We start from the raw sequence: 13623 nt of genomic DNA, 5'->3' as shown, positions 1-13623 counted from the left end.
CTTCTGTTATTTAAGTTTATTATTTCATCATCTCTTATGAAATCTATGATATGTATGTGTCTTTCAGCCTGGACTGGACTTTCTCTGACTTTTACTGGACAGGAGTGAAGAAAGCTCATACTGAAATAAGATACTGCTTCACAAGCACTACAGAAACAATAATCATAACCCTCAACCAAATAATGTTTTAATTTGTAGTTGTAACCATAATATTTATTATACTTCATTATGGAACTGTGGAGAAATAATCTGAACTAAATTGTTTTTTTCTCTCAGTTCAATTCTCCATTCAATGTTTTAACACAATAACCAATGAATATAGACTGAAATTTATAATTAAATGAAAGATAGAAGAACAAATTTGATAGTGAAGTTAAGGAAATTAAAGCTTTATGAGATGGAAATGTTCAGGTTGGAAAAAAAAAACATTCCAGCCTTTCAGACAGTAGGCAATATCAAACTGGGGGAAAGTGGGTAAAAGAAGTAATTGAGGCCAATTAAATGTGAGATGTCCCTTACTTATAGGGACTGAAGCACACAGTGTCTAATATAATTTGGTTAAACTTTAAATATTATGAACTTCTTCTACAATATTTTCAAAATATCCTGTCATCTTAACATAAATGATGACATTACTGTTTGTTTGCTATGGCACACCTGAAGGCACAAACTGGTAGCAGAGAAAGTCTGTTAATAAAAAGGGAGGCCAAGCTGGAAATTAGGCATAAAAGGCATCCATAAATTAAGACATTTCATGCAAGCAGGTTTCGTAATTAAAACATCCTTTAAACATTGTTGCTTAACCACAAAAGCAGTGACTGACAGACAATTAAAACTCAGATTGTTGTGCCTACTGAATGTATTCAACCACAATGGGAAAATGACTTTCTGTCATTTGACTTTATGTCAAACCTCCTGATTCCTTGTGGCTAACTGAGGGCTTGGGTGCAGGAGAAGCCTAAAGAAAATATACTTCTGTGTGTGCTGGAAATAAACTTTGACCACTTGTAACCAGGAAATTCAGGAAGACATATGACCCTTACTGCTGTTACCATTAGAAAGTAAGAACCATGATGTTACTTCAAATCAATTAGTTAACTAACAACTGTGAAAAAACTATCTGCACATTTTATAAATTGCTTTAGTGTTTCAAAAACTCCCAGAGTCTCTCCTGCTGTCACACATATGCCACACAATCATCTACTCTTTATGTTGCTGGAGTTTTAAACAGCTCTTGACAATCAAATCTCCAGGTCTCATGAAGGACTTTGCTCTGCTAAGAGCCGCAGATTCTTCCCTTTTATCTTCTACCCTTCCACAACTACATATACGTAGAACCAAAATGCTGGAAATTTTGGAACAGGAAGTATGAAAGTAGTCAGGATGTGAAAAAGGAACTTGCAGATTCAAAGGGTAGTTGGACAGCTCAAAATGCCAGCAAAAATTCCAAAATGGAGATCTGTATATGAGTAATTATATTCTATCTCACTTTCTTAATTTTAATGAAAAAGCATTAAAAAAGTGCCAAACTGAGCATCGCTCTTACAAATTTCTACTAGAAGGGAATGTACACTTCTTTGTAGAAGTACATACAGCTCAGAGCATGAAGAGCCCTTAGCAATCAGTATATAAAGTGAGTTACTGCACAGCAGAACAAGCCTTGAGGTTTGGCTTGGTACCAGGTGGTAGACTGTTCTTTAGAGCACTTAATACACGACATGTCATGTGTCATGTCATCATGTTTGCTCATCTGAATTTGAAATTCAGACACAGTGTTTTGAGGAAAACAAGAGTTTTCAAGTGCCATGATGAATTTCTTTCTGGAGTGAAGAAGGCAGGAGTAACCACAAGAAAATCCATGGGGAGAAGTAAAGGCAAAACCTGCCAAATAAAGACATGCTGTGTCAACCCTTTAAGGGGCTCAGAAGCAATGCTGATCGAGTTCAACAAGAACTGTAATAGAAAAGAGAGATCCTGAAAATAACCAGACTTGTGAACACTTATTCATTTATGCTCTCACTTTCCTTTAAAAAATAACTTGAATATTTATAGTGGACTGTATCAACATATGGCTTCTTCGGTTCAAATGCCACTCTGAACTACCTGTTAAGTTTTCTTTTTTGTTTGAGAATAATTCACATTAGGGGACTGAATCAATAGGAATGCTTCAATCAACACTTGCCCCTCTACTGAGGAATTTTATAATCTAATCAATCTGTGAAGTTTCCTCCAGTTCCACACATCAAATGTCAATCAAGTTAAAGTGCAAATGTCCAGCCAAGTCTTTCAGGAATATTTGAATACATTAGATAATATAACCAACATCTTAACTGACAGCCCAAAGATGGAGAGGGAGGAGGTGTATGTTCAGAGAAGTCAGAACTGTTGCTATCTCAGAAGAAACCATCTTTTTGCACTCTATAAAGAACTTTCAAAATGCTCACAAAAGGATGTAAAGGCAGTATCCCAGGAGAACAAGATTTCAATCACAATTTCACTATTTTTTAGCAGATATCCCTTATTCCAGAGACAGAAAAGGATGGTCAAAATACAACTCTTAACCCTTTCTGCTCTCCAGCAGTGTGTATGTCCTTCCAAGCAGTTAGCCAAATATTACAGAAATTTTGTTTGCAAATTTCTTTTTAAAAAGAGCACACCTGGACAGGTGTCTGAACTGATCATATTAAAAGATTTTCTAATTGTGATCACTTGTGCAAAAAGGTTTCTGAGCACTACTTCTGGAACACATATTTCTTCTTCATAGGCTACTTCAGAGGGTCAACAAGTATTTAAATCTCAGTCTGTCTCCAAGTAACTATTTCCAAAATCCTTCACAACTCCCAAAATTGCCTTCTTGCAAGTGATTGCTATTTTCATCTCAGGAAAAAAAGATAAAGTCTATCTCCACAAAAACAATCTCCAAGTGTAAGGGTGTGCATACAGTGGAACATGAAAAAAAATTCTGTATTTTTGTATCTTGATTGTAATATGGTGTTATTAGTGATTAAGCCCTGTTAGTGTGAATGAGATTCTTCATCTTGTTGTTTTAACTGGCTGTGGCTTCTAAGTAATGTATAGGTGATTAATTAGGACAATCAGGATAGAAAGAGTATAACCAGCAGTGCATTTATTAGGAACAACTACTTGATGGGAAATGACAGTAGTGCTGCAACCGACATAAAGATGGGGTCAAAATGCTTTGCTACCTGAAGCTGAACAGGTTGAGAGAGAATACAGATTCAGACTAAGAATTGAAAGGTTTTCCTGAGTGCTTCTTGGCTTTTTTAATTTTTTTTTTTATGTCAATGCTAAGAGAATTTACTTGTGTTAGCGTACAATAATGTTATTATGTGCTGACATTCATCAGTTCTCTTACCATTAGGAAACAAAAAGGAAATGAAAACACTCAGGAAAGACTAACTACTGGGTCATCTGGTCCTTGTCTTGGGTTATGTAGGAAATCATTCACAAAGTAAAGCTGAGATGTAGACCTGCACTGGCCTGGACCTGCTATTTCTATATCTGCCCTTTATGACTCAAACCCTTCTAACACCAACTGCATGACATATGATAACCTCAAAGTACTTCAAATTAAGTGCTGCTGTTAAGCCAGGAACTGCTATAAGACTCAGCATTCAGAGTAACAGACTGATGGGTTAAAAGCCTGTGAGTAAAATGCCATTAGAAGAGTGGGTTTGAGTGTGTATATTTAACAAGAATGGATTATTTTTATTTTTAAATGCTTTTTCTTATTCTAGTATGTCCAATATAAGCAGTGATATTATTTGATAAACTTGCCAAAATGGTCATTCCTGCTTGATGATTTTATAGAATGAATATAAATATTAATTGATATTATCTGGCAGATTGTCTTGGGGATATTTTTTTATCCCATACCTATTTTTGTTTCTGTTTTTGTTTCACGTCCAGTGTGGTCACTGCCTCCCTCCCCTCTCCTCCCCCAGCTCTGGGAGTATGGCAATGGAATTTGCTCTGAGAGTTGGGGAGAAGGACAGCTGCTCCCATAGGGTGATTTTGTCTCCACAGCCATGTGGCAGGATCCCTCTGACAAGAAATACTTACTGCCATGTGTTCTTTCCCTGTTTTGTTTTTTTTCTTTTCCTTTGGCACTGTGACTGTACTTAACCGGTTTGCATGTCTACTTCTCTGCTGCTTGCGAGATCAGAGTGAGTGTGTGCAGTGCTAGGATCCAGGAGCACCCCATCCCGTGCTGGGGTACATCACACCCTCACGGCACAGCTCGGCCCCAGGACCCACCCTTGCCTGAGAGCTCCCATGGGAGCGATTCCCATCCAGCCCCACTGTTCTCGGCTGCTGGTGACACTGGAACCCAAACCCTGGACACCCCACAGCTTTAGACAGGGAGCTGGAGTTTCTGCTACATTTTGTTTGCCACCCCTGGCTGCGTGTTCCTCTGCCATTCCAGTTTACTGCTTGCAAGGTTTCCTGCTGCAGTCCATTCAGTTTCCCGAGTGGCACTGAGACTGGCTGCTTCCCATGATTCTGCAAAGGAAAGTCCATTCCATCTCCCTCCTTGCAGCCCACCCGCCATTGCCTCGTGAGGGAGAGGCGGCCGAGCCCGCGCCACAGCGCCCCCTGCAGGAGCGGGGGAATCATCGCCCCCACTCTGCCCCGCCGGGAGCCACCAGCGCCCCCTGCCGGCTGTGCCTGGAACTGCACCAAAGGGGAAAGTGCCCACGGCCGAGAGAGAGCGGCTGGGACTGGGTTTGTGCTTCTCTCGGGTGCTGCTGCTGTTTGCTGGTTTTGTTTGCCTTGTTATCCGTACACACACGAGTAAAGAACTGCTACTCCTTTCCCATATCTGTGCCTGAAAGCCCCTTAATTTCAAAGCCATATTTTGGAGTGGAAAAAGTCACATTTTCCATTCCAAGGGAGGTTGCCACCTTCCTTGGCAGACACCTGGTCCTTTAAACCAGGACACAGATGTAATTAGGATATTCTCTTATTTATTTTGAAGATTAATCAAAGAAAGAAAAGCCTTTCTGCATGTAATGAGATATTCGCACTTGAGGGTGGTAGAAACACAAGACAGATTGCTTTCATAATACATCCATCATTCAGTAATGCACCCATTTGGTAATCTGTTATTTCTTACTCCCAGTTAGTTTCATGTCTATTCTTAAAGCCTAATCTGGGGTACATTGAAGCCAATGGACATATTCCCACTGCTTTCAGCAGACACCAAACCAGGATCAGGGGCTTTTTTTCCCCCTCTACTTTTTGCCACCAGATTTAAACTAGGACAGGTTCTGCAACCACCACCTCACCATCCTACCACACAGACACAATGAACCTTTAGTTTACTTATGTCCTTGTATTTCTCTGTGTTTTCTCTTGGTCTGATATTGGCCCTCAAAAACACCCAGCCAAAAGGAAGCTGAGGCACAGGAATTTAGGTAAATTTAGATTTTAATCTCTGCCATGGGTCCTATACATGTCTAGTCTGCAACATGTGCGTTCTAGGAATCCAACCTCTCTTTTTCACTGTAAGCAAAAGAATTGGAGGAAACATCCCAAAGCAGACTGGATATGGACAGCTCAAGCAAAAAGGGTCATCAGTTTTGGTGCCAACTGTTGACTCCATCTGCTGCAGTACTGACCCATGAAGTCAAGTGGAAAGAAGAATGACTGTTCAATTAATAACTCAAAGTGATGACTAGAAGTTACTTCTCCATTTTCCCCTTTGAAGAGGAAAAAGCAGATACCCTCCAAACTGATAAAAATGAAAACTCCCCTCAATGCAAAAATTATGTTTATATTTATAGTTCCAGTAAACACACCCTATAATAATTTAAAACTCCATACAGAAATAGGTCAAAAGGAACAACTTTTGTATATCCACTACACTATTGGGTTGGATATACAAAAGATACTTGTTTTTAGCCCTGTAGGTATTGATTGTTTGCAGCCAATGCACTGATTCCCAAAATATCTCCAACTGATAAAGAAATAACCAAGGATGTGCTGCTGAAGCTCACAGCATCCTAGAGTTGTGTGGCCAGCTCTGCTCTGATCTATCTCATATGCATAGGTAGGGAAATGTATTCCTCAAATTATATAATTCAGCGATAATTTCCCAGATAATTTCCCCTTCCTATGTAGCTTTACCTAAAGTAATGAAGCTGTGATGGATACAAGACAAAAAAGGAAGAGATTGGCTATTAAGTAGAATTGCACTTCCTTTTAAGTCTAATTTAAAATGCTTTTTTTTTAAAAAAAGCCACACCAATTCTATGTGCATAGTCTCCATAAAAAAATGCCACAATAAATTAAAAAAAAAAAAATTAGAAATGTTAGATGAACACTGCAAATTCAACTGTAGCATTATCTTTGGCAAATGTTTGTTATATAAAGACAGGGATTTTTCTTTTATATATGTTCGTTCAACTATATCAGTCACACTAACTGTATTGAAATTAGTTAAATCTCCTATCCAGTAATCTTGACATCAAAATGTAATTACAATTATATGTAATAAAATTAACAGGCCAGAATCAGCAGCCATAAAAGAATGTGCTAATCCATCAATATAATACATATCTATCTGTGTATATCTGCATTTTCACACTTATGTATATGCACCATTCTACAAGTATTTCTAATTTCTCAGCTAATTATGTGGTTGCATAAATGATCATAATCCATTTGTCTTTAGGACAATCTTGCCAATTTAAGTAGTCAAGCTCCCCGCTTAAAGAGCTTTTAGCTCTGTTTTCTGGCTGGTGTATCCCTGCCTCTCCCCATGTGGCACTCCTTTCTGACCCTGTATGTTTTCATAAAGGGAGCTGGAAGTTCCTGCACAGTCACTGGAGCATGATGGGATCAGGATCACAGAGACCTTAGGGTATTGGGGTAGCTGGTTTGGAGGGAGAGGCAGAGGAGCATAGCGAGCTACTCTGCAAATAAAAGGAGATGCACTGTACAGAAATCCATATGGAACAGGAGATGTTCACTGAGAACCTCCAGATGAGGTCAGTGGGGAAAGTATCAGAAGGTGCTCTGGTGGAAGTCTGTTAGAAAAAAACTGATCAAGATTAACTGGATGAAGGGTTCTCAAAAAAAAAATCTAGCCGAAATCTCCTGAATGGAAGCTTTTGTCCTCATAGTAGTTATCTAATCCTTTGTCATCTCTTCTTGTTCCCCTGTCCTTTCTCCCTCTTATACCTATTCATTGTTTTCATTTCATGTCATCCGTAAACTCTAAACAGTGACATTTGTTTTAAACAGCAAACGATGAGGACCAGGAAAAAAATCATCTGAACCACTGTCTGACCAAGCTCAGTGTATTTAAGAGTTCATGGAAGAATTTTGCTACTGTTTTCATTGTGAACGTGTGACTGCCACTATTCAGAATGACAAATGACTCAAGAATTGCTCCAGTCACACTTTTTTACAGACGAAGTGACCGAAGAATTGTTATTATTTCCCCTTCATGTTCAAACTAGCTATTGATAAAAAGCAATGAAATATTGCCCCAGAGGCTCATAAGATGATGATACTGAAAAAGTACTCTCAGCTGGTCTTACCAGTCACTATTTATTACCAGGGATGGTTCACCCTAATTTTGTGTAAAAACCAGAGATGTCTGTTAAAACATTGGCAATAATTATTTGCACTGCTTATCTCTACTAAGGCAATTCTCTAGAATTTTTTCAGTTTGGCTTATGCTTCAGAGAAGTGATATATTTTAGTATAAAGTATTCTTTACTCACCTCTCGCTTGACTCAGCTGAGCCTCTTCTTCATCAGCATCACCTGCAAAAAAAAAATTGAAAGTCAAAGGTTACTGGAAATACCAGCAAACATCTAAAATTAAATATTCCATGTTTCAAATTGCCTATATCTTAGTTCGCCTCCTCGTGTTTAACATTTTGCAGTGAAATCTGGAGCTGGATGGGGAGGAAGGTTTAGATACTGGTTACTATCAGATACAAGTAATGGAAGGAATAAAGACAAGGAATGAAAGTCTGCATAATTTACAAAATTCTGCAAATAAACCATAATTTACGAAATTCTGCAAATAAAGAGTGAGCTGAAGGCTGTGCCCAAGCCCTTCACCCAGCCCAAAATGTCACCCTAACTCTTGGCCTTCCCAAGAGAAAACCCCTCAGGTAAGGGAGTAGCAGCCAGCTGAACCCATCTGCATCCTTTGTCTCTCTTAAATACCAGTCCTTCTTGTTTCTTAGCAACAGATGGGGGAAAATTCACCAAGCCAAAGAAAACAAAAGGAAGAAATTCTAATCCCCAACATACAACCTTAAGGAGCTTTGACAAGTAATTTTTTGGATAAGAAAATGAAAAATATTGTTAAAACCCCTGGGAATTCTGTCATTGGCTTCAAGAGAACCAGGATTTTCAACTGGAGTTCTGATTCTTCGACAAATTGCTCAGAAAACATTTGGAAACATAGAGATTATTAATTATTAATTTCCAATAACTTGTTCTTTCCATGGAAGCATTCATAAGGAAACCAGCATTATAAGGTTTCAAATTAATCTAAGATATAAGACTAAATCAGCAGAATCTTAACATACATATATCACCTGGTCTTCTGTGGAAGTTCTTAATTATAGTTCTGTAAGTGACTTGGAATATGAAATTGCCAAAGCAACAGAATACTTTCTAAGCTAGTGATAATGGACACAGACAAGAAATCTGATGTTATTAAATCTGATCTTATTAAAAAGTAGGGAAGTCATTATGCGATATAATTATGAAGAGGCAAAGACTGCTTCTGTGAACCAATTGTGAATTAAAGGCTGGATTTTTTGTGGTGGTTGGTTTTTTTTTTTTTTGGTTTTTTTTTTTTTTGGTTTTTTTTTTTTGTTTTTTTCTGGGAAAAAGTACCTAAGGCTTGCTAAAAGCCAATGAGGTCTGTACATTTTTGAAAATGGAAGTTGGGCTCCCAATAACGTGGCGACACATCCTCTGAGTCATCATAGTGCTTTTGAAAAATTTAACCCAATCTAGGTATGAACTCTGAGTTTCACTTTGGCACACAGCAATCCCCAACCACTTCAGGTGTCTGTAATTATTACTCTCACACTATTAATCCATCTGGTGGAAGCATTTCCCTGTTAAATATAAAGCATCCTCTTTCACTGACCTTGGTGTGGCTGCCTGAAGTGATAAACACCATGTCTAACTCACAGAGCTCTATGCCAAAACCAAATATTTGGAGATAAGAAACAGTGGTTTAGAAGTCTATATCCAAAATGTACTCATCCCCTGAAATAATATTAAGGGCAGTTTCTTGGTTACTGGCTCTGAATAAGTAAAAAAAAAAATTAACTGAAGCTCTACATGCCTAATATAAAGCAAAATCACTGCCAAGATTACCATAAATTAGATTTGTTATATCTAGCTTTGTTTTTTGTTTGTTTTGTTTCTTTATTTTTTTTCCCCTGTACTATTTCTTATCACATCTAGAAGAAGCCTTTGAAAAGTTTGTTTTGGTTTGAAATATGCACCACAGACAGTCAGTCCTGAAGCAAAATTGGATAAAACCACAGAAGAACCTTAGAGTGAATTTTTGACAGCAGCAAACATTTCCTTAAATACATATTGTCAATATTTCTTGTCCAAACTACCTCACTGTAAAGACAAGAGATGAGATCTGTGCCTCTCACCCTCACTTGAGAGCTGCTGAAAAATAATTGACTAGCAAAACATGCTCTAGTGTGTGCACACATCTACCCACACTTGGTTACTCCTCTAGCTGGAGAAGCAGAACAATGACCTTTCACATGGCTTCCCCATTAAAGCCCTGGATTTTAGGAAGTTCTACCAAGATGACTTTGTTAGAAAAGGAATGACTGACCTGGCCGTCTGGAGTGAGAGAAAAACTAACAGTGACTACCAGAAAGGGTCATCCCCAGGAAAAGTCATATTAGTATTTAGAAGGCCTGGGAGACAAGAAAACCTTTTAATCCAAAATGTGTGCAAAATTTTCCAGTGTATAATTGAGATATACTACATAAAATTAAGGCTTTAAATGGGTGATGTGTAGGAGAAATTTCCACTCAAGTACAAAATAATTTACAGTTGAAAGTCAACCTATGACTGAAAATCTCCCTCTAACTCCCAGGCTATAGGGGTAACTATATCTCTAGAGATCAGAGCACTTTTCATTTGGGAGCAAGGTGTCAAAGCATAAGCTTTTGTGTAAGCCACAGGCTCCCTGCTGGAGTCATTCACTAAGTGATGCCTGTGGCTCTTTCATTGCCCTCTCCCTTATTATCTGCTGAGCTTTGGGAAATGGAATAATTACACCATATCTGCTCTTCCTAACAAAGAAGAAGGGGATGACTTCTGTCAGATCCTTTTGTTTTGCCTTGCTGGTCAGGTTGTTTCCCTGTCTCCCAGCCTGTGGCATACAAGCAAACACAAACCAGATGGCTAAAATCATCAATCCGTGTTAAGATTTATGTTAGGAACAGAGAGGTGAAAGGCTCTAAATGCCACCACTAATCCCCAGAGCCATTAAACCACCTCCTCCTTGTTGCTCCCATTAAACCATCTCCTCCTTGTTGCTCACGCTTCCATTTGCATTCTCCTTCAGGTTAGCATGCAGAAAGCCAGCACGGTACAAACACTGTGCACTGAGAAGCCCTTACATGAGAGCTGCAGGAGGCTGCTGCCTCATCTGTGTTCAGGTCCGGCATCCTGGGCTGTTGGCACTCCCCAACAGCAGTGCATGCTGCTGGCTCCTCCGAGCCTCCCTCTAATCTTTCCTCAGCTGCCTAACTGCATCCCTGAGGAGTTTTTAAATCAGCATTTTCTGCAGCTTCCTTATTTCCAGATGTTCCCCTATTTCTAGTCAACCTCAGTCTCAATGTCTCAGTCTGTTCCTCCTTGCAAGCATGGCTCCATGTCCTGTCCATAACCAGGGGAGAACTGGGAGAGCACTATGGGAATGGATTAAAATCCCCACTTCAGCTTGTATGAACATTCCTCTCTGCCAAACATAGCAATGACATGGGCAGAACTGTACAGGATACTGAAATGACAAATTGGTGATCATAGTGTTGATGTCTTAAAATAAAAGCTCAAACCAAAATAACCCCCCAAAATTTCAGCACTGAAAGATTCAGCCATCCTCTTCAGCTTATTTGCAGTGCAAAAATAGGGGTCTGGACCGTAAAGTTTCCACCATCAAGCATTTTCCTAGCATGTATTCCATGATCTCCCCATACTATTTCCACTGGGATTGCAGAGGAGGAGCAGCTCAGCAGTCTCACACCTTTGAGAAAAATGGATCCAATTTCAGGTCAGTCTTGAAAAACTTTTTGTGTCCAGTCTCAGAGCAGCCAGGAGTTCAGGGAAGGTTGCCCACCTGAGGCAAACCATATAAATCATGATATAGAATTTCAGCAGCTGAAAAGACCAAGCAGGTTCTCACTGTCTGTATTTCTCTCTCCCACACCTTTCTTTCCAAAATTTTATCCCAAAGCTTCAACCACCTGACTGCATGATCACCTTCACAGCCTTAGGGAGATTCATAATCATATTTCGTAGATATTTACAATACCTAGTAACTGAGAAATCAGTTCTTTTGGGGACTTACAACCACTGCTGATACCCAAAAGGAGCTTCATGACAGTGTACAGTCTTTATGTCCACCTCAGCGTAAGAGTTAATGTTGTTGTAGCACAGTGTGCCACACAGGAAGTTTTCTTGAAGCCCAAACACACTTATGAGGCTTGCAATAACCCAGGATCTCCCAAGCTCTTTCAGTTGTTTCGATTCCTCCAACTCAGTTCTCCACTGAGAAAATGTGACAGAAAATAGCACAAAAAAGAGCAGTATTTTCTTTGAGGAAAATCATGTTTGGAAATCTCTGGCAGATGAGATCAACTCAAAGAGACCTGACTCTTCTCTCCTAGTAAAAAGTTTTATTTTCTATAAAACTTTTTCTCATCCTCAGTGCTCCTAAGATGAAGGGGGAAAAAAAAGAAAAAGATAAAACAAAAAGATCTTTAGCAAAAATAAGGTGCATTCTTCTGATTTGGAAGTAAAAACAGGACTTCTTTTGATCCTATTTCTATCCTTTCATCATGCAATCCTGCATGCAGACCATACTACACAAACCTCCACCTGATTCTGAGCAAGTTTCATTAAATTTTTTTGTCTAATTATAACGAAACTTCCACTGATACACTCTGTACATCCTGGCCATGCTGCAGCAGTAGTGCCGGTTTCCTTCCTGTGTTGCTTAGTAACACCAGTCTCACAATACTGGAGCCTCACAAAATGCAGAATGTATTTGTAGCTTTTGAAGCCATATCAAATAGAAATCCTTACTACCAATCTCCAAAGAAGTCAGGCACTGGGGCTTTTTTGTCATCACACCCATGACCTCTTTTATGTACCATATATCTGATCTGCTGTAAAATACAAACCCTACAAAGCATATGAACCTCAGCTGCATACAGACTATGCAATAACTGCTATTCCTACAGGGAGAGAACTGGACAACCTTAGTCCAGTGAAGGAAATGGTACTCACACCAGGATCAGATTTGGACTTCTATTTTGCTGATGATTCTACCTTACATAAAAGGAGCAATGCACTCCCTGGGGAAACAGGTACCAGCTTTTAAAAAATGACCTATTCCGTGTTTTCTCTCTGCCCTAAAATACTGAAAATAACAAAATTTAGTTTACACAAGTGCTAAAATGGTTGTTAATCTAGTAGTCAAACACAAAATTGCATGTTTTGCATATGGTCATGCATCTGCAAATACAAGCTTCTAACATCTCATCAGTAACCTATGGCAGAGGCAACCAAATCAGACAACCCCAAATTTAACTGCATCCTTGGAAGTAAGAAGCAGTTGAGCACATGAAGTCATTTGGAGTCTGTGGCCAGAGAGGACAGGGTATTTTTGATGATGACATAAAATGTGCATGGAATGCTTTAATGAGATGCCACAATACCCAAGAGAATAGGAAGAATAGATTCCTGATCAAAGATGCATTCACATAATGTATTAAACAGAAAACGCTGCTTGTTCATTTTCTGGTGCCAGGCATCCATGTGTGAAGGGCTGAGTGCAGAAGAGAACAGCAACACACTTTTCTATCTCAGTCAGTCCCTGAGCCTAAGGTTACACACAGACTATGACCTACAGGCTCTGCAGCACCTCATATCAAGTACTCTTAGACCCTGACTGTATGTTGGGTGAAAAACTACTTCCTTTTGCTTGTTTTCATCCAGATTCATAATTTCCTGGAACACCTTACACTCCTTTTGTTACAAGAGATGCTAAATATCTGCTTCATATTCACCTTTCTAATTGCCAGGCTTATCATCTTCCTGTGCTTCCCCATGCTGTTATCATGCACAGCAAACTGATCCTTGCATCTAAATGACCCCTGTACCTTCAAGGGCACCCTCATCCACCTTCCACTTTGCTATTTCAATGCAGCTCCTATACAGGTGTCTCCCAGGAACTGGAACACTCATGGATTTTGAGTGAGTGGACAAATACATAGAAACAGCCATTTTCCCAGACTTCTGGATTGATTGCAGGCTCTGTTGTCGGTCTCACAAAAGGAGACAAGAAAAATCCCTACAAGAT

The 13623-nt window shown here is 39.3% G+C and overlaps 1 protein-coding gene across 1 annotated transcript in view; it reads right to left on the bottom strand.

Annotated features, from left to right (window-relative positions):
* The window catches only part of MACROD2 (mono-ADP ribosylhydrolase 2), an 869266-nt gene that overhangs the window by 71244 nt on the left and 784399 nt on the right, over positions 1 to 13623 (bottom strand). Inside the window, exon 10 of the mRNA XM_062489395.1 lies at positions 7755 to 7796. Coding sequence (XP_062345379.1) covers positions 7755 to 7796 — 42 coding nt within the window. The remainder of the gene's footprint in view (positions 1 to 7754; positions 7797 to 13623) is intronic.

The sequence above is a fragment of the Cinclus cinclus genome, chromosome 3 (assembly GCF_963662255.1).
Source record: "Cinclus cinclus chromosome 3, bCinCin1.1, whole genome shotgun sequence".
Classification (NCBI taxonomy): Eukaryota; Metazoa; Chordata; class Aves; order Passeriformes; family Cinclidae; genus Cinclus; species Cinclus cinclus.
The sequence above is the reverse complement of the archived record's forward strand: the minus strand, read 5'-3'. Positions and strand labels throughout refer to the sequence as shown.